Source organism: Pan paniscus, chromosome 19, assembly GCF_029289425.2.
Source record: "Pan paniscus chromosome 19, NHGRI_mPanPan1-v2.0_pri, whole genome shotgun sequence".
Taxonomy (NCBI): domain Eukaryota; kingdom Metazoa; phylum Chordata; class Mammalia; order Primates; family Hominidae; genus Pan; species Pan paniscus.
In genome coordinates this window covers 25598999-25620413 of record NC_073268.2, presented here as the reverse complement: position 1 = coordinate 25620413, position 21415 = coordinate 25598999, and the positions used below count along the sequence as shown (strand labels likewise).

The window sequence follows — 21415 nt, the reverse complement described above, 5'->3', positions numbered from 1 at the left end:
GTAATCCCAGCTACTTGGGAGGCTGAGGCAGGAAGACTGCTTGAACCTGGGAAGTGGAGGTTGCAGTGAGCCAAGATTACATCACTAACACTCCAGTCTGGGCGACAGAGCAAGACTCCGTCTCAAAAATAATCAAATAAATAGATTAATTAAATAATTTGCTTTTAAAGAAAAAGAAAGAAAATGAGGGGCCAAACAGGGCCAAAGTCTCTCCCTGAGAGACTAAAACATCCAATGTACTCTAGAGAGTGTTTTTATTTTTCCTCCAGGAAATGGAACAATGAGCTTGACAATATTAAAACAGATGACAATTAGGCAGAAACAAACCAGGGAGAAAATAATATCCTACAGAGAGGCAGCATCCAATTTACAAAAGGAGTACATGTACAAAGTTTGTAAATTCTCCAAGAGAGATAAATGATGGCTAATTTGCCAGGCAAGCCTTTAAAAATAAAATCCTAAATTACAATACTAGGTACTATGCAAAGAGCTTGGGCCTCAAATCTTGTAGCATACCTGAATCAAAGTCCTTTTCCTCTGCCCACAAAAAGGACTCAACACAACAATCTCTCTCATGGGACTACACGCATGTGCCACCACACCTGGCTAATTTTTATTTTCGTTTTGTTTTGTTAAGACAGAGTCTCGCTCTGCGCCCAGGCTAGAGTACAGTGGCATGATTTTTTTACAGCCTCCACCTCCGGGGTTCAAGCGATTCTTCTGCCTCAGCCTCCCAAGTAGCTGGGATTACAGGTGTGTGCCATCATGCCCGGCTAATTTTTGTATTTTTAGTAGAGATGGGGTTTTACCATGTTAGTCAGGCTGGTCTCGAACTCCTGGCCTCAGATTTTCTGCCCGCCTCGGCCTCCCAGAGTGCTGGGATTACAGGTGGGAGCTATCATGCTCAGCCTAATTTTTGTATTTTTTTGTAGATACGGGCTACTACTCTTTAAGTCACAGCTCATTTGTCTCATTTCTGGGGAAGCATTTTCTGAACTCTCCATGCTAGGTTTAAAGCCCTACATGTGAGATTGCTATAATGCCCTAGGCAAAACCTCTTTTCTAGCTCTATATTGATTATTTCCATGCCTGTTCTCTCTACTGCCTTGTGAGCTCCTTGAGGACAGTGATTGTTTATTTCTATCTTCAGCATAATGCCTGGAACACTGTAGGCACTCAACAAATGTTTGTACCCACATTAAAGTTTAAGGAAAGGTAATTTAATTATTTCTATACATCTAATGTCCCTCATAAAGAACATCGGTTGTCATCCCACATAGAGAAACTCTCCTAAATGACTAAATCTGTTTGTCTCTTCATTAACTAAACAGCCCGGCACTGTAATGGTTTGACTATTTCTATTACCAGTTTTTGTATTTTATACTTTTATATTTAATCCATTTGGCCTGCTACAACAAAATACCTCAGACTGGGTAATTTATAAACAGCATAAACTCACTTTATGGTCTATGAGTAAAAAGTAGAACCAATGTAACAATACATGCCTAACAATTTTATAGCATTTACTATGTGCCAAGCATTGTGTCCTCAATTAACAGCAAGTGTATGACAGAATCCAGGAAGTCAGATTGTAGAGTCCATGTTCTTAACTATTAATGCTTTTCAAAGGAAGGAAAACACAGACTTAAATTTTTCCACACCTTCAACTCCTAGAATTTAAACCGAAGGAAAGGCTACAAGAAATATAAAACATTGTGTGCGAGCTTCTCTGAAATGAATATGAGATTGCACATGTGCAGAAAAGAGTTAACAGAGCAGGCCTAAGAATGCTATCTTTAGAAATGCCTGCTTGCAAGGTTAGCCCCTGAATGGCACCTAAGCCGCTGGATTTTGGAAGGGTTCCTACCATTCACTGATGAACTTCTCTAATGGACAATATTTCACATGTGTCGTCACAACTTGCTCCTGGAGGAATTAAGTGCACCCTGTGTGATTCCACTGGGAAAGGACCCTCGGAAGCTTGCTTCTAGTTTCCTACACATTTTACCTGTGCACCTTTCCCCTTTGCTGATTTTTCTTTGTATCTTTTTTTTTTTTTTTTTTTAAGACAGAGTCTCGCTCTGTGCCCAGGCTGGAGTGCAGTGGCTGATCTCGGCTCACTGCAAGCTCCGCCTCCTGGGTTCACGCCATTCGCCTGCCTCAGCCTCCCAAGTAGCTGGGACTACAGGTGCCCGCCACCAGGCCTGGCTAATTTTTTGTATTTTTAGTACAGACGGGGTTTCACCGTGTTAGCCAGAATGGTCCCGATCTTCTGACCTCATGATCTGCCCACCTTGGCCTCCCAAAGTGGTGGGATTCCAGGCATGAGCCACCGTGCCCAGCAGTATCCTTTCTTATAATAAACCATAGTTGTGTGTATGACTACATGATGAGTCCTGTGGATCCTCCTGCACATCACCACACCTGTGGATGGATCTAGGGGACCCCAACACATTATGAATTGCTGCCTTTTTCCTTTTTCTTTTTTCTTTTTTAAGAGATAGGGCCTAGCCATGTTACCCAGGCTGGTCTCTAACTCCTGGCCTGAAGCAATCCGCCTGCCTCAGCCTCCCAAGTAGCTCAGATTATAGGCCTGAGTCACACCTGGCTCTCTACTATTTTAGAAGGAAAAAAATTCAGCTCTCCCTCTCCCTCTCCCTCCTCCCTCTCCCATCTCCGTCTCCGTCTCCCTCTTTGCACGGTCTCCCTCTGATACCCAGCCGAGGCTGGACTGTACTGCCGCCATCTCGACTCACTGCAACCTCCCTGCCTGATTCTCCTGCCTCAGCCTGCCGAGTGCCTGGGATTGCAGGCGCACGCCGCCACGCCTGACTGGTTTTCGTATTTTTTTGGTGGAGACGGGGTTTCCCCGTGTTGGCCGGGCTGGTCTCCAGCTCCTGACCGCGAGTGATCTGCCAGCCTCAGCCTCCCGAGGTGCCGGGATTGCAGACGGAGTGTCGCTCATTCAGTGCTCAATGTTGCCCAGGCTGGAGCGCAGTGGCGTGATCTTGGCTCACTACAACCTCCACCTCCCAGCCGCCTGCCTTGGCCTCCCAAAGTGCCGAGATTGCAGCCTCTGCCCGGCCGCCACCCCATCTAGGAAGTGAGGAGCGTCTCTGCCTGGCCACCCATCGTCTGGAATGTGAGGAGCCCCTCTGCCCGGCCGCCCAGTCTGGGAAGTGTGGAGCGCCTCTTCCCGGCCATCATCCCGTCTAGGAAGTGAGGAGCGTCTCTGCCCGGCCGCCCATCATCTGGGATGTGGGGAGCGCCTCTGCCCCGCCGCCCCGTCTGAGATGTGAAGAGCGCCTCTGCCCGGCCGCGACCCCGTCTGGAAACTGAGGAGTGTCTCTGCCCCGCCACCACCCCGTCTGGGAGGTGAGGAGCGTCTCTGACCAGCTGCCCCGTCTGAGAAGTGAGGAGCCCCTCCACCCGGCAGCCGCCCCGTCTGGGAAGTGAGGAGCCCCTCTGCCCAGCCACCACCCCGTCTGGGAGGTATACCCAACAGCTCATTGAGAACGGGCCACGATGACGATGGCAGTTTGGTCGAATAGAAAAGGGGGAAATGTGGGGAAAAGAAAGAGAGATCAGATTGTTGCTGTGTCTGTGTAGAAAGAAGTAGACATAGGAGACTCCATTTTGTTCTGTACTAAGAAAAATTCTTCTGCCTTGGGATGCTGTTAATCTATAACCTTACCCCCAACCCCGTGCTCTCTGAAACATGTGCTGTGTCCACTAAGGGTTAAATGGATTAAGGGTGGTGCAAGATGTGCTTTGTTAAACAGATGCTTGAAGGCAGCATGCTTGTTAAGAGTCATCACCACTCCCTAATCTCAAGTACCCAGGGACACAAACACTGCGGAAGGCAGCAGGGCCCACTGCCTAGGAAAACCAGAGACCTTCGTTCACATGTTTATCTGCTGACCTTCCCTCCACTATTGTCCTATGACCCTGCCAAATCCCCCTCTCCGAGAAACACCCAAGAATGATCAATAAATACTAAAAAAAAAAAAAAAAAAAATTCGAAAAAAAAATTCAGCTAATCCATGCTTTCCATTTCAGTTCATAAAGTTCACCTCTTACCCACTTACAGAGGATATATCACATCACAATTATGACCCAACACCAGAAGAGTTGAAAAAATGAGAAAAAAATTTCATATTCTTTTTTACCTCAATACTTTAAAAAAATTTCATATTCTTATAGGTAATAACAGTCCTTATTCTGAAACTGCATGTTATAACTAAAAGGACACGGTGCAGACTCAAGCAGTCTTTATCACTTAATGTCATTTTTACAGTTATCAACGTCATCCTCAGAAGGAATCTTTGAGGGCTGGGCACAGTGGCTCATGCCTGTAATCCCAGCACTTTGGGAGGCTGAGGCGGGTGGATCCTGAGGTCACAAGATTGAGACCATCCTGGCTAACATGGTGAAACACCGTTGGAACAGGAATTAAAAGAAATTAAAGAATGTGTAAGCAAAAACTCAGTTGTATGTAAGAAAACCCAATTCCCCCTGAGGAAGAGAAAGAGCTGGAGTCCTTTAAAATTAACTGCCTGTTTTTCCCTCTGTGGCTAGTGAGCCTTATCTCTCCACTTCCCAGGCATTGTGAAGACCCTGTTTCTCTAGCTGTGCAGCTGCAAGGTCACTAGATAGATAATCTCAAGTCGTAAAACATGTTGTTCCTTAAAAAGTAAGAAATGATGTAATGCATGTCTTAACTGAATAACTGTCTTTGTTTCTTGCTTCTGTAATACGCTTCCCCCTGCACAGATCTACCCCCACCCCACGAAATGCTTAAAAGGTAGCTTGACTTTTTGTTCAAGGCTCAGTCCTTTGGATGTTAATCTGACTGGGTTGATGCACCTAAACAATTAAATAATTCCTCCTCAACCCCTCGGTCTCTCTGATTCCTTAATTATCCTGCTGCAGTGTCTCTACTAAAAATGCAAAAAATTAGCCAGGCATGGTGGCACGTGCTGTAGTCCTAGCTACTTGGGAGGCTGAGGCAGGGGAATAGTTTGAACCCAGGAGGCAGAGGTTGCAGTGAGCCGAGATCATGCCACTGCACTCCAGCCTGGGCAACAGAGTGAGACTCCGTCTCAAAAAAAAAAAAAAAAAAAAAAAAGAAGGAATCTTTGAGAAACAACTCACTTCACAGTAGCTCTTGGAAAACACAGTCTTTGTCTTAGAAACATAGATGTTCCTTTTTCAAGTGGTACCGCTAAGTAAGTACATATGGTTTTGCTCTAAGAGGGAGTACTGTCAATCTTGCTAACTGAATTTCACATTATGCAAACAGTGGATTCCAGCTTGTTAAACCATTAATCACAAACTTTGTTTCAATAGGGAAGGAAGAGAATCAGTTTAAAAGGGGAAACAGGCTGGGTGCAGTGGCTCATGCCTGTAATCCTAATACTTCGTGAGGCTAAGGGGAGAGAATTGCTTGAGGCCAGAAGTACAAAACCAGCCTGGTCAACAAAGTGAGACCCCATCTCTACAAAAGAAAAAAACATGCGTGTAGTCCCAGCTACTCAGGAGCTGAGGAAGAGGATCAATCGTTTAGGCCCAGGAGTTTGGGACTGCCATTATCATCCCACCGTATTCCAGCCTAGGCAACAGAGTGAGAGCCTGTCAGAGGGGGGAGGGGAGGGGAAGGGAGGGGGACTAGAATAAAATAGAGGAACCAAGAATATTTGCTTAAATTATTGGTAACTTGGCTGTAAGCACTGCAAATACATGGAAATAATATGGTCCTAACAACACAATTGTTTTTGTAGGTTAATATATGTTTGATGAAATGACATAATATGTAACTTAAAATCTAAACAAACCAAATGTTGTATATTTATTAAACTGCACTTTTAAAAATAGCTAATACACAGAAACTCAAAAGACACACACAAATTTAAAAGACACAGAAAAGCTGAGCAACAAAATAAGCAGTGAGGGTAACAATATAATTCACAGACTAAAACAAATATCCATGAGTCTATACTACACATAACTATAAATAGAACAGATGGGAAAGCTCTACCTTACAGCAGAATTACAATTAATGAAAGTAGAAGGTTGGGGGGCGGTGGCTCACACCTATAATCCCAGCAGTCTGGGAGGCCAAGGTGGGTAAATTACGAGGTGAGGAGTTTGAGACAAGCCTGGCCAACATGGTGAAACCCCATCTCTACTAAAAATACAAAAATTAGCCCAGTGTGGTGGCGCACGCCTGTAATCCCAGCTACTCGGGAGGCCGAGGCAGGAGAATCACTTGAACCTGGGAGGCAGAGGTTGCAGTGAGCCGAGATTGCACCATTGCACTCCAGCCTGGGCGACAGTGTGAGACACCATCTCAAAAAAAAAGAAAAGAAAAAGAAAGTAGAAAGAATTGGGCAGACAGAAACCACCATAGTAGCAAACTCCACAATGCTAACCTTCATATAACATCATGGATGTTAAAAATAATAAACGACCTCTCCCTCTCCCTCCTCTCCCTCTCCCCACGGTCTCCCTCTGATGCTGAGCCGAAGCTGGACTGTACTGCTGCCATCTCGGCTCACTGCAACCTCCCTGCCTGATTCTCCTGCCTCAGCCTGCCGAGTGCCTGGGATTGCAGGCGTGCGCCGCCACGCCTGACTGGTTTTCGTATTTTTTTTGGTGGAGACGGGGTTTCACCATGTTGGCCAGGCTGGTCTCAATCTCCTGACCTTGGGATCCGCCCACCTCGGCCTCCCAAAGTGCTAGGATCACAGGCGTGAGCCACCGCGCCCGACTAATTTCTGTATTTTTAGTAGAGACGAGGTTTCACCATGTTGGCCAGGCTGGTCTCCAACTCCTGACCTCAAGTGATCCGCCTGCCTTGGCCTCCCAAAGTGCTAGGACTATAGGTGTGAGCCACTGTGCCCATCCAATAGTCCTGTTTCAATGTTAATTTCCTGATTTTGATAACTGATATTATTGAGATGTAAGATGTTAATATTAATTGAGAAAACTGGAGTATAAATTCTCTATCCTATTTTTTTGTTTAAGTATGACACTATTTCAAAATGAAAACTTAAAAATAAGAACATCTAAAAAAAAAGATACATAAAAGCCTAATAAAAAGTCAGTTTTTCTTATCTTCCTACTACCCAGTTATCCTTCCCAGAGGCATCTACTGTTCCAGTCATAAAAACCACATATTTGAAAGTAATTTTGAACCATTACTTAAAACTTTTAAAGATATATTAAACTCAATGAATTTTTTAAAATTACAAATGCCCCAAAGTGAATTTATTAAAATTTGTGCTGACCAATTGTTTTCTATCTAGTATAATGTCAAAGATGCCTCTATGCTATTTGGCTTTAATTGTTTAAACAAAGTTTTGCTTTTTTTTTTTTTTTTGTAACATGGCAAGGTTTCATCATGGGGTTTAAACAAAATTTCAAAATTTCAAGCAACTACTTTACATACATAAACCAATGTTTTGTATACTTAAATACATTCATAAGTATTAAGTGTTTTGTGGTGTCAAATCTGTTTCCTTCTTTTCCAGGATATTAATTTCATTTGGCCTCCAATTTAGGAAGGACTTGTTTCCAACATTAAGTTCAGAATTGGTTGTTTGGAATTCAAGTTCATTTTCCCATAGAAATCATATAATAAATGATAGTTAGATTCCCTGATTAGCTTAGAAAGGAACCAATTTAACCTATAATGTATATGAGTTATTCCAATATAACACATATAAATTCAAATCAAGCTCTCAATGATAAAAATGTTGCTATAGATAAAATATCTCCAGTGTCCCAACTTGAGAAAACAGTGACATATCTTCTTTCAGATGAGAGGCAGAGGTCATGCTGGAAAATCATTACATAACTCTACACTGTAGTCAATGTTGAAGACTGAAGAGTACAGGCCGAATTAAGGAGAGATGGTTCATATGTGACTGTGTATATATATGGTACCTACAGGACTGTTTACATATGTTCATATACTCCTTCTCCCATATACTTCCTCACTCCATCACTATTAGGCTTGGACATATGACTCGCTTCAGGCAATGGAATCTAAGTAGAAATGTAAGCTGTATCAAAGATCACTTAGGTGAACTGGCTTGGTATCTTGTGCACCTGCCCTCAGCCTTGGAGAAAAAAACCACTGAGATTTATGACTTGTTTGTGATAGCCAAGTCTGGTTGATTTAGAAGTTTCTCCTCATCGAACTTCACTTGTAATGTCATCTGTATGGTAACTACACACCTTATAGCTCATCAACATGTACTAGAGTGAGGTCAGAAATGATGACAAAAGCAAGAAAGAGCACAAGTAGGCAATGCTGCAGTCTAAAGAATTTCAGGAAATGTTATCTCTTGGATGGATTTATTTAACAGCCTTCCTATTGCTCCCCACTCCTATCCCGCAATTTGGTCTTTGCATGGTAGTCAGACTAATTATTTAAAAACAGAAACCAGTTTATATATTTATGTTATACCCCTGTCTGATCATGAGGGGTTTTGTAGGCCATGGTATGGAATTTTGAGTTTCATGGTGAAAACAAAGAACTCTAGAAGTAATAAAAAATAAAAATGTAGACCATAACACAGTAGGGCCAGTTACCAGACTCAAGTAATTTTCCTAAATCTTAGTAAACCTTAAGTGAGCTACTGTAGGCCGGGTACAGTGGCTCAAATCTGTAATCCCAGCACCCTGAGAGGCTGCTGTGGGAGGACTGCTTGAGCTCAGCAGTTCAAGACTATTCTGGGCAACACAGTGAGACCACCTCTCTCTACATAAAATTGAAAAAAAAAAAAAAATTGGGGCTGGGCACCGTGGCTCACGCCTGTAATCCCAGCACTTTGGGAGGCCAAAGTAGGCAGATCACGAGGTCAGGAGATCAAGACCATCCTGGCTAACACGGTGAAATCCCGTCTCTACTAAAAAATACAAAAAAATTAGCCAGGCATGGTGGCGGGCGCCTGTAGTCCCAGCGACTCAGGAGGCTGAGGCAGGAGAATGGCGTGAACCCAGGAGGCAGAGCTTGCAGTGAGCTGAGATTGCGCCACTGCACTCCAGCCTGGGCGACAGAGAGAGACCCCGTCTCAAAAAAACAAAAAAAATTAGCCAGACATGGTGACATGTGCCTGTAGTCCCAGCTACTCAGGAGGCTGAGGTGGGAGGACTGCTTGAGCCTGGGAGGTTGAGGCTGCAGTAAGCCGTGATTGCGCCACTGCACTCCAGCCTGGATGACAGAGCAAGACCCTGTCTCAAAACCAAACAAACAAAAAACCTACGTAACTGTATGTACAAGAATAAAGAAAAGGGAAAATATGTACATAAAATCATATCATAAGTACAAGTTGGAATGGAAAAAATTGGTACTAAATTTTGAAATATCTTGATTGACATCTAAAAAATGCAGAGTAAGATTGTTCAAAGCAATCGAATTTAAAAATTCAGATACAGATACTATACATATATGAAAATTAGCAAAAAGTTAAAAAATTTTAAACAGGCAAATATGACATACACATAAAAAAACCCATAAAATTAGCATTAAGACTTACCGTAACAGGAGTTCTTTGGGAAGTTTTTTATTGATTACAGCTTCATCACTATTTGAGAACATCTGCAAAAACAAAATCATAGTGTCAAGTGTTACTTAACATTTTATTACAGAATGTTCAACTCAATAGTTTAGAGGCAATTCTCTCAGGAAAGAGGTAAAAAAATATAGTGGGCATCATAAACCAAAGTCATAATTTTGGAAACTCTTTAAGATGAAAAAGATCTTCGAGGCATTTAATTCATTCCGTCTCCAAAGAAAAACAAGAGCAGTCAGAAGGATATGTTACGTGCCAGATACTGTTTCAGATGTTTTCACATATTAATGGTTTTAATCTTCATACCATCCCTATTATCTTCACTTTATAGATAGGAAGCTTGGTTACCAAAGGTCTACTGCTCAGAGTCCGGGCGCAGCAACTCACACTTGTAATTCCAGCACTTTCAGAGGCTGAGGCAAGCGGATCGCTTGAGCTCAGGAGTTCAAGACCAGCCCAGGCAACATGGCGAAACTCTTTTTTTTTTTTTTTTGAGACAGAATCTTGCTCTGCTGCCCAGTCTGGAGTGCAGTGGCATGATCTCAGCTCACTGCAACCTCCACTTCCCAGGTTCAAGCGATTCTCCTGCTTCAGTCTCCTGGGTAGCTGAGGTTACAGGTGCATGCCACCATGCCTGGCTAATTTTTGTTTGTTTGTTTTTGAGACAGAGTCTCACTCTGTCGCCCAGGCTGGAGTGCAGTGGTGCGATCTTGGCTCACCGCAACCTCTGCCACCTAGGTTCAAGCAATTCTCCTGCCTCAGCCTCCCAAGTAGCTGGGATTACAGGTCCCTGCCACGGTGCCCAGCTAATTTTTGTATTTTTAGTAGAGATGGAGTTTCACCAACTTGGTCAGGCTGGTCTTGAACTCCTGACCTCGTGATCCACCCGCCTTGGCCTCCCAAAGTGCTGGGATTGCAGGCATGAGCCACCGTACCTGGCCAACATGGCGAAACTCTGTCTCTACCAAAAAACACAAAAAATGAACCAGGCGTGGTGGTGTGCATCTGTGGTCCTAGCTACGTGGGAGGCTGAGGTGGGAGGACTGCCTCAGTCAGGGAAGTGGAGGTTGCAGTGAGCTGAGATCACACCACTGCACTCCAGCCTCAGCGAGACAGTGAGAACCCCTCTCCAAAAAAAAAAAAAAAAGGTTTACTGCTCAGCTCACACCACTATGGAGTGACTATTTTAATATGCCATTAAGAGAAGATGACTCCCCAAACTTGGCTCACATTTACTTGTTCAAGGAGATGTTCGGAAATCTGGAATAGAAAATATTCACTTTTGGCCAGGCACAGTGGCTCACACTTGTAATCCCAGCACTTTGGCAGGCTGAGGTGGGTGGATCACCTGAGGTGAGGAGTCCGAGACCAGCCTGGCCAACATGGCGAAACCCCATCTCTACTAAAAATACAAAAAAAAGTACCCGGGTGTGGTGGCACACACCTGTAGTACCAGCTACTCAGAAGACTGAGGCATGAGAATCACTTGAACCCCAGGCTGCAGAGCTTGCAGTGAGCCAAGATGGCGCCCCTACACCCCAGCCTGGGTGACACAGCAATACTCTATCTCAATAAAAATAAAAATTAAAAAAGGAAAATATTCTCTTTCACGTTTATATATTGTGCAGAAAACCAACAGTGCTTCATAACTGCCACCATAGCATTCTTGATGCACTCAAGTGATCATTTAACAAATTAATCAAATTACTCACAACGGATACTTTTAACGAGAGCCACCATTTTCGCCACAAAGGAGATCATGACTGTAAGCTTATCTAGCAAGCTATGTAAAAAACCAAATACCATACACAATCAAAAGACCAGTAAAAATGGCACATACACATGTGACCGAAGCTGAGAGAAATACGTTCCGTCGCTGCTATTAAGTATTGCAGAAATTCCTCTTAAGGTCATGCAATAAACATTACTGAATACCCTATCAGGCACTTTTCTAGACAATGGGATAAAAAAAGACACGATCTCTATCCTTAAGGAGCTCTTGCACTACAATGAAGAAAACAGAAGAAAGCAAATAATTTACTAATTACTAGAGACAGATGACAAGAGATGTAAGAGAGAACAAAGAATGGCACAACTAATTCTACCCGGAGGTGTATCTAAATTGAGCTTAAAAGAAGGCCAAAAATTAGCTGGGAAAAAAAGATAACAATATGTACAAAATAATGGAGTCATACATGAAGATCCTGGTATCTCATGGAGATTCAAAGTAGAGGTAATGAAGAGAAAGCAGAAATGGTAGGGAAGTCACAGATAAAATGCACTGCCCCTCAATTTCATTTAAAGAATAATTTTAACAATTTTTTTTTTTGAGAGAGTTTTGCTCTATTGCCCAAGCTGGAGTGCAATAGCGCAATCTCGGATCACTGCAACCTCCACCTCCCGGGTTCAAGCGATTCTCCTGCCTCAGCCTCCTGAGTAGCTGGGATTATGGGCGCCTGCCACCACACTTGGCTGATTTTTGTATTTTTAGTAGAGACAGGGTTTCACCATGTTGGCCAGGCTGGTCTCAAACTCCTGAGCTCAACGGATCCTCCCAACTCAGTGTCCCAAAGTGCTAAGATTACAGGTGTGAGCTACCACGCCTGGCCTAAATATTTTCTGATTACAATAACCTACGTTCCAGATAAATGGAAAGCCCTGTGAGGGCAGGGAGCATGCCTGTTATGTTTGGCATAATTTTAGGGTTGTGCACAGAGCCTGCTACATGGTAGGAAATCAATAAATCTACCTCTGGGCAACATGGTGAAATCCTGTCTCTACAAAAAACACAAAAATTAACCAGGCATTGGCTGGGAGTGGTAGCTCATGCCTGTAAGCCCAGCACTTTGGGAGGCCAAGGTGGGAGGATGGCTTGAGCTCAGGAGTTCAAGACCAGCCTGGGCAATATAGTGAGATCTCATCTTGAAAAAAGATGTAAAAAGATTTATAAATAATAAATCAGATGTGATGGTGTACACCTGTAGTCCCAGCTATTTGGTGGGGGGGGTGCTGGGGTGGGAGGATCACTTGTGCCCAGGAAGTCAAGGATGCAGTGGAGCATGTTCACACCACTGCACTCCAGACTGGGCGACAGAGTGAGATCCTGTCTCAAAAAAAAATAATAATCATCATAATGAATGGTTTATTAAATGGATGGTGGGGCTACACCATGAAGGAAACCTGTATACAGTTTAGAAATGTGAAACACCACCACAGGGAAGAGAATCCTAAAGACACCGAACTCTGGACTAGTAGGAAGGAAATAAAGTTAGGAATCTATTAAAATTATGGTCCAAGTAAAAGATGACGCAGTTCTCTGTAAGATTAACAGGGACAGTGAAATGAAAAGAAACTGGAACAAAGACTGTTAAAAAAGCAACAATACTTAGTAACAAAAAGTTGAATCATTTAGCAGGTTTCAGTGCAACAAACAGACTACTAGAAATGCTAATGACTGACAATTACTTTTTTTTTTAAATTATACTTTAAGTTCTAGGGTACATGTGCACAACGTGCAGGTTTATTACATATGTATACATGTGCCATGTTGGTGTGCTGCACCCGTTAACTCGTCATTTACATTAGGTATATCTCCTAATGCATCTCTCCCCGCTCCCCACACCCCACAACAGGTCCCGGTGTGTGATGTTCCCCACCCTGTGTCCAAGTGTTCTCATTGTTCAATTCCCATCTATGAGTGAGAACATGTGGTGTTTGGTTTTCTGTCCTTGCAAGTTTGCTCGGAATGATGGTTTCCAGCTTCATCCATGTCCCTACAAAGGACATGAACTCATCCTTTTTTATGGCTGCATAGTATTCCATGGTGTGTATGTGCCACATTTTCTTAATCCAGTCTGTCATTGATGGACGTTTGGGTTGGTTCCAAGTCCTTGCTATTGTGAATAGTGCTGCAATAAACATACATGTGCATGTGTCTTTATAGCAGCATGATTTATAATCCTTTGGGTATATACCCAGTAATGGGATCGCTGGGTCAAATGGTTATTTCTAGTTGTAGATCCTTGAGGAATCGCCACACTGTCTTCCACAATGGTTGAACTAGTTTACAGTCCCACCAACAGTGTAAAAGTGTTTCTATTTCTCCACACCCTCTCCAGCACCTGTTGCTTCCTGACTTTTTAATGATCGCCATTCTAACTGGTGTGAGATGGTTATCTCATTATGGTTTTGATTTGCACTTCTCTGATGGCCAGTGATGATGAGCATTTTTTCATGTGTCTGTTGGCTGCATAAATGTCTTCTTTTGAGAAGTGTCTGTTCATATCCTTTGCCCACTTTTTGATGGGGTTGTTTGATTTTTTCTTGCAAATTTGTTTAAGTTCTTTGTAGATTCTGGATATTAGTCCTTTGTCAGATGGGAAGATTGTAAAAATTTTCTCCCATTCTGTAGGTTGCCTGTTTACTCTGATGGCAGTTTCTTTTGCTGTGCAGAAGCTCTTTAGTTTAATTAGATGCCATTGGTCAATTTTGGCTTTTGTTGCCATTGCTTTTGGTGTTTTAGTCATGAAGTCCTTGCCCACCCCTATGTTCTGAATGGTATTGCTTAGGTTTTCTTCTAGGGTTTTTTATGGTTTTAGGTCTAACATTTAAGTCTTTAATCCATCTTGAATTAATTTTTGTATAAGGTGTAAGGAAGGGATCCAGTTTCAGCTTTCTACATATGGCAAGCCAGTTTTCCAAGCCCCATCTATTAAATAGGGAATCCTTTCTCCATTTCTTGATTTTGTCAGGTCTGACAATTACATTTTTTAGAAAAAAAAAAAAAATCCAATCCCTCCTCAGAAGGCAGTCTTTCAAAACTAAACCATTACATTTCTCTCTAAACAAGGTTGGGTTCGTCTTTTTTTTTTTTTTTTTTTGGTAGAGAGAGAGTCTCGCAGGGCACATGTTCTCAGGATCTCCTGAGGGCTGTGTCACACACATACAAAAGATGACGTCTCGGCTGAGCGCGGTGGCTCATGCCTGTAATCCCAGCACTTTGGGAGTCCAAGGTGGGTGGATCACGAGGTCAAGAGATGGAGACCATCCTGGCCAACATGGTGAAACCCAGTCTCTACTAAAAATACAAAAATTAGCTGGGCATGGTGACGCACACCTGTAGTTCCAGCTACTCCGGAGGCTGAGGCAGGAGAATCCCTTGAACCTGGGAGCGGAGGTTGCAGTGAGCCGAGATCATGCTACTGCAGTCCAGCCTGGCGACAGAACGAGACTCCGTCTCAAAAAAAAAAAAAAAAAAAAAAAAGATGGAGTCTCAGTATGTTGACCAGGCTGGTCTGAAACTCCTGGCCTCAAGCGATCTTCCTGCCTCAGCCTTCCAAAGTGTTGGGATTACATTTGTGAGCCACTGTGCCCAGTCAGGTTCTTCTAATGTTCTTAAATAACATGGTTTCAAAGATACTATGTCACTATGGTCATCATTCTCCAGATGCACTCATAGGCAGTAACTCACAAAGTTGTAATGTGTTTACATGTTCTTACTTTTGAGACAAGGTCTCACTCTGTTGCCCAGGTTGGAGTACAGTGGTCCTATCATAGATCACTGCAGCCTTGACCTCCGGACTCAAACAATGCTCCCCCTTCGGCCTCCTGAGTAGCTAGGACTACAGAAACGTGTTACCACACCTGACTGATTTTTGTATCTATTGTAGAGATGGGGGTCTCACTATGTTGCCCAAGCTAGTCTTGAATGCCTGAGCTCAACAGATCCTCCTGCCTCAGCCTCTCAAATTGCTGGGATTAGGCCGGGCACAGCAGTTCATGCCTGTAATCCCAGCACTTTGGGAGGCTGAGGCGGGCAGATCACTTGAGGTCATGAGTTTGAAACCATCCTGGCCAACATGATGAAACCCCGTCTCTACTAAAAATACACAAATTAGCCAGGCATGGTGGCAGGCACCTGTAATCCCAGCTACTTGGGAGGCTGAAGCAGGAGAATCATTTGAACCCGGGAGACAGAGGTTGCAGTGGGCTGAGATCATGCCACTGCACTCCAGCCTGGGGAACACAGCGGGATTCCGTCTCAAAATAAATAAGCAAATAAATAAAAATCGAGCCACCATACTCCAGCCTGGGCAACAGAGCAAGATTCCATCTCAAAAAAAAAAAAAAAAAAAAAAAAAAGGCTGGGATTACAGGTATTAAGTCACCATGCCTGGCCAGAATTTTCCATAGTGGTGTCATGTCAGCACTCAAAATCTTTCAGATTTTGGGCTGAGCAAGGTGACTCATGCCTATAATCCCGGCACCTTGGGAGGTTGAGGCAGGAGGATAGCTTGAGCCCAAGAGGTCAAGGATGCAGCAAGCAGTGTTTACACCACTGTACTCCAGCCTGGTAAAACAGTGAGACCCCACCTCTGGAAAAAAAAAATAAGAAAATTCCACACCTGACCTCTTGTGATAAGTCACAGTCAAGATGCAGTCAAGGCCAGGCATAGTGGCTCACGCCTGTAATCCCAGCACTTTGGGAGGCTGAGGCAGGCAGATCACGAGGTCAGGAGATCGAGACCATCCTAGCTAACACGGTGAAACCCCATCTCTACTAAAAATACAAAAAATTAGCCGGGCATGGTGGCTGGCGCTTGTAGTCCCAGCTACTCAGGAGGCTGAGGCAGGAGAATGGCATGAACCCGGGAGGCGGAGCTTGCAGTGAGCAGAGATCGCGCCACTGCACTCCAGCCTGGGCTAAAGAGCGAGACTCCGTCTCAAAAAAAAAAAAAAAGATGCAGTCAAAACTTTGTTTCATGCCCAAAAAATTATTTAAAATATTCTATCAAACACTCAATCTACTAGAACTATGTCCAACCCAAATCCACAAAAAGTAAAACTTAATCATTTTAATTTTAGAAAACAAAGTATTAAATGCCACATCTCACCTAATAAGGCACTATGTTCACTTCAATATACATAATAATGGAAAATAACAAAAAAACACATTATATGTTGTTCACATGACTTCTACAATTTCACATATAAAAACAAAGAAGCACCAGGCACGGTAGCTCACGCCTGTAACTTTGGGAGGCCAAGGCGGGCTGATCACCTGAGGCCGGGAGATCGAGACCAGCTGACCAACATGGAGAAACCCCATCTCTACTAAAAATACAAAATTAGCCAGGCATGGTGTTGCATGCCTATAATCCCAGCTACCTGGGAGGCAGAGGCAGGAGAATCGCTTGAACCTGGAAGGCAGAGGTTGCAGTGAGCTGAGATTGCGCCATGGCACTCCAGCCTGGGCGACAGAGCTAGACTCCTTCTCGAAAACAAAAACAAAAACAAAAAAAGAAGCAGAAAAAAAAAAAAACATAGCTAATTTCCTCCCTTGCTTTGGTCTATATAAACTGAGAATGCTGCTGCCTCTGTAGGAGCATTAAAGTGAAGGGAAAAAGAAACAGCACCCTGGAACCATTTGGGAAATGCCATTATGTGTAAGACATCTGTCCAGATTTATATTTCCCTCCCCTTTCTTCTGCACATAAGTCTCCTAACTCCAGGTTTGTAAGAAAGAACCAGATTAGTGGTTAAGAACGGATGGTCCCCTGAGCAGGAGTATCAGCATCAACCCGGAACTTACAAGAATTGAAAATTCTCAGGATTTTCCCTAGACCTGTAGAATCAAAGACTGAGGGTAGGTGGGCAGGAGAGAAAATGGTGGGGCAATCTCTATTTTAACAAGACCTCTATGTGATACTGATGTACCCTAAAGTTTAAGAACCAATAGGTCAGATGAAGTAGATTCAGGATCTCAGGAAAAAATAACACATAACCAGAATATTATTACTTGAAGTGACACAGCAATAGACATTAGAAAATAATCCTAAAGCCAAGCATAGTGGCTCACACCTGTAATCCCAGCACTTTGGGAGGCTGAGGTGGGCGGATCACATGAGGTCAGGAGTTCGAGATCAGCCTGGCTAACATGGTGAAACCCCATCTCTACTAAAAATACAAAAAATTAGCAGGGCATGGTGGTGTGCACCTGTAATCCCAGCTACTCGGGAGGCTGAGGCAGGAGAATTGCTCGAAACCGGGAGGGGGAGGTTGCAGTGAGCTGAGATCACACCATTGCACTCCAGCTTGGGCAACAAGAGGGAAACTCTGTCTCACCAAAAAAAAAAAAAAAAAAAAGAATCCTAAAAGTAGACACAATAACACTAGATGTTTTCTAGGAAACCCAAATGGTTCCTGCTCCTGTTCATGCTATTGTTTATAAAACAAATATTTCATAAAAGCAATAGAATATGTGTTTTAGGTATTTTACTATTTTATATTTCAGTTGAATCCAAACTCTAGGTTTCTCATTCAAAAATATAAAAGGAGTCAAAACAATTTAGATCAAGGCTATAACAAATTACAACAATCTTGTGAAGGATTTTCAATATAACAGTTGTAGAGGAAATAACTATTCAAATGTTTAACATTCTTAGGTAATTCTCTGGTTTTATATTAACACAGGAAGTATCATGATATATTTCTGTAATCTATAAACAATTACAAGGAAGTAATCAGCAGAAAAACATGGGAGCAACTAGATTCTTCTCTTCTTATTGTTTCAAAGGACAATATCACCTAAACATGCAAGCAGACACTGTGATAGCCATGACTTCTAGGGGTAGAATGTTCTTAAATATATTGGTTTTTAAAAAGCTAAGCAACTTGGTTTATATACAATAATATACTGTTGGTTTGTATAAAATTATAATTGTTTTTCTATAACGTACATAGCTGAGGAAACAACTTTGAAGGCCCTTGTACCAATGTAGAATTATATCATCTAATAGAGTTCGTGAATATTAAGCAGCTTGTGTGTGTGTGCACGCGCGTGCACGCTATTACTTTTGCCTTTTCTATCAGTTTCTAAATCTCAGTTTGACACATTTGAGGGATCTGTTTACTAACATAATACATTTATTTAAATGCTTAATAAATAAACAGGACCCAAGAAACCACTTCAGGAGGCTCTAAAACCAGAGGTTGGGTGGAAAAGGGCCGACAGGTTGAACAAAGAAACTAGGAAAGAGCCAGGCACAGTGGTGTGTGCCGGTAGTTCCAGCTACTTGGTAGGCTGAAGGGGAGTATCGCTTGATCCCAGGAGTTCAAGTCTGGCCTGGGCAAGATCGCGAGACCCCATGTCTGAAAAAATAAATACATTAAAAAAAATAGGAAAGAAATGGCCATGAACAGTGGCTCACAACTGTAATCCCAGCACTTTCGGAGGCTGAGGCAGGCAGATCACTTGAGCTCAGGAGTTGACCAGACTGGCCAACATGGTGAAACCCCATCTCTACTAAAAAATACAAAAATCAGCCGGGTGTGGTAGCGTGCACCTGTAGTCCCAACTACTTGGGAGGCTGAGGCATGAGAATTGCTTAAACCCAGGAGGCGGAGGTTGCAGTGAGCCGAGATCAGGCTACTGCACTCCAGCCTGGGCAACAGAGTGAAACTCTGTCTGGGGGAAAAAAAAAAAAAAAGAAAAAGAAAAAAAAGGAAAGAAAGAAATACTTGTTCAACAGTGACCCCTATTGTTTAAATTAAATCTACTAAGTACTAAACAGGAAATTAAAAGCTCTGACCTATATTATTTAAGCTTTATAGATTATATACAGAATTCCCAATTCTTAGCTAGCACCTGGCTGTGTGGAAAGCAAGACTATTCCTCTCGCAGCTAGGCAGGATTCAGTAACTAAGTTTTGACCAGTAGGTTGTAAGAAAAAGTGCCATGTACATTTTCAGGAGAGTACTTAAAGAGAGAGGGTATGTCCTTTTTCTTTACCCCTTTCTCAATTCTGCTGCTTAGAATAGGATTAGGATGCCTGGAACTCCATCTTGTATCATGAAGTTGAAGGCCACCGTTTTAAAGACAAGCAGAAAACTAGAAAAGGTCTGCAGATGATTGCAGGGATACCATGCCAGTAAAAACTGTCTACATCTGGACTTTATGAGAGAAAATAAACGTAAATACTTAAGCCACTTTTAATTTGGGTCTCTGACATATGCAGCTAAACTCAGTAATACATAGGCAGCTAAACCTACTAAAACATATGCAGCTAAACTTATTAAAACTTACTAAACTTACTAAGTACCTCCTTATCAGTGGTTTTCCTTTCTACGGTCCATGGTCAGCCACAGTCTGAAAACAGGTTAGTAAAAGAGACATTCACACAACTTTATTCCAGTATACTGTTATAATTGTTCTATTTTATTAGTTATTTTTGTTAATCTCTTTCTGTGCCTAATTTATAAATCATACCTTATCATAGGTATATAAATATAGAAAAAACCATAGTATATATAGGGTTCTGTACTATATGCAATTTTAGGCTTCCACCAGGGGTCTTGGAACATATTCCCCATGGATAAGGGAGACTACTACACCTTATTTATTTATTTATTTATTTATTTATTTTTTTTTTTTTTTTGAGACAGAGTCTCACTCTGTCGCCAGGCTGGAGTGCAGTGGCACAATCTTGGCTCACTGCAACCTCCACCTCCCAGGTTCAAGCGATTGTCCTGCCTCAGCCTCCCAAGTAGCTGGGATTACAGACACGCGCCACCACGCCCAGCTAATTTTTGTATTTTTAGTAGAGACGGGGTTTCATCATATTGGCCAGGATGGTCTCGACCTCTTGACCTTGTCATGATCCGCCCACCTTGGCCTCCCAAAGTGCTGGGGTTACAAGAGTGAGCCACCACACCCAGCCTATTTTTATCTTAAAAATGTTTCGTTTTTCAAGATGAAGAGTTCTGAAGATTGCCTGTACAACACTGTGAATGTACTTAACACTACTGAACTGTGTAATGTACATTTAAAAACAGTTAAGATGGTAAATATTACATTACATGTATTTTACCACAGAAATTTTAAAGGTACAAGTATTTTCACATTCTGGCATCTGTGAAATCAGGATTCATCTCACAATTAAAAATCAAAAGCATCTGTGTATAAAATAAAGTTGCAGTTTATAATTCATGGCATCTTTTGTTTAATGATATACAGTGAAGTCTACCAACGGGGAAAACAAATAAGATAGTATCCCTGAGGACCATTTGCTTCTCCTCAAACAAGCTCTTGCTTTTTTGTTCATGCTATTTTCTTTAGAGTACCTGTGCAATGAAATCTGCCTACTCTGTCAATACAAAGAGATTAATGTCCATCGCACTTACTACCCATTCCATGTCTTTCTCAATCTCGTTAACTGGATGTGACTGTTCCTTCTCCTATGAAACCTCAAAGCATCCCAAAGCTCAGAATACCAGTCCTACATTGGTGTTACCAGACTATAAGCTCTGAGAGGAAAGGGACCTTGTCTGTTTTGTCACCACAGTATAGTCAGCAACCCACAGCTAAACTAGTGCCTAGGAATCACTGAATCAATGAATGTTATTTATACGTTAGGAATCTGGAAGTACTCTAATCCCTCCCCTCTTTTTGACTGTAAATTCCCAGCAGCCTTTTGTGGCTTTTTCACTATGTATCTCTATAGCAGACTGTCTTGCAAAAAATGCAATAAAAATATTTAATAAATTGAATGTCACCCATTTAGCAAATAAGATATGAATGATATCAGCACAGCAATAGACAGACTGAATTATACTACAACAAATAAAATAACAATTAAAATAGTTGAAAAAACAAAAGTTTGGAAATCCAGGTTACAGCCCACTTATTTCAAGGGATGTTCACCACATAAAATTTCTTGTTTTTTTTTGTTTGTTTGTTTTTGAGACAGAGTTTTGCTCTTGTTGTCCAGGCTAGAGTGCAATGGCACAATCTCAGCTCACTAGAACCTCTGCCTCCCTGGTTCAAGTGATTCTCC

The 21415-nt window shown here is 42.4% G+C and overlaps 1 protein-coding gene across 7 annotated transcripts in view; it reads right to left on the bottom strand.

Annotated features, from left to right (window-relative positions):
- Window positions 1–21415, bottom strand: part of FBXL20 (F-box and leucine rich repeat protein 20) — a 126799-nt gene that overhangs the window by 57441 nt on the left and 47943 nt on the right. For all 7 annotated transcript variants that reach the window (XM_034941968.3, XM_034941967.3, XM_024926240.4 and 4 more), the window contains exon 2: window positions 9546–9607. In XM_034941968.3, the coding sequence (XP_034797859.1) occupies window positions 9546–9607 (62 nt within the window). The remainder of the gene's footprint in view (window positions 1–9545; window positions 9608–21415) is intronic.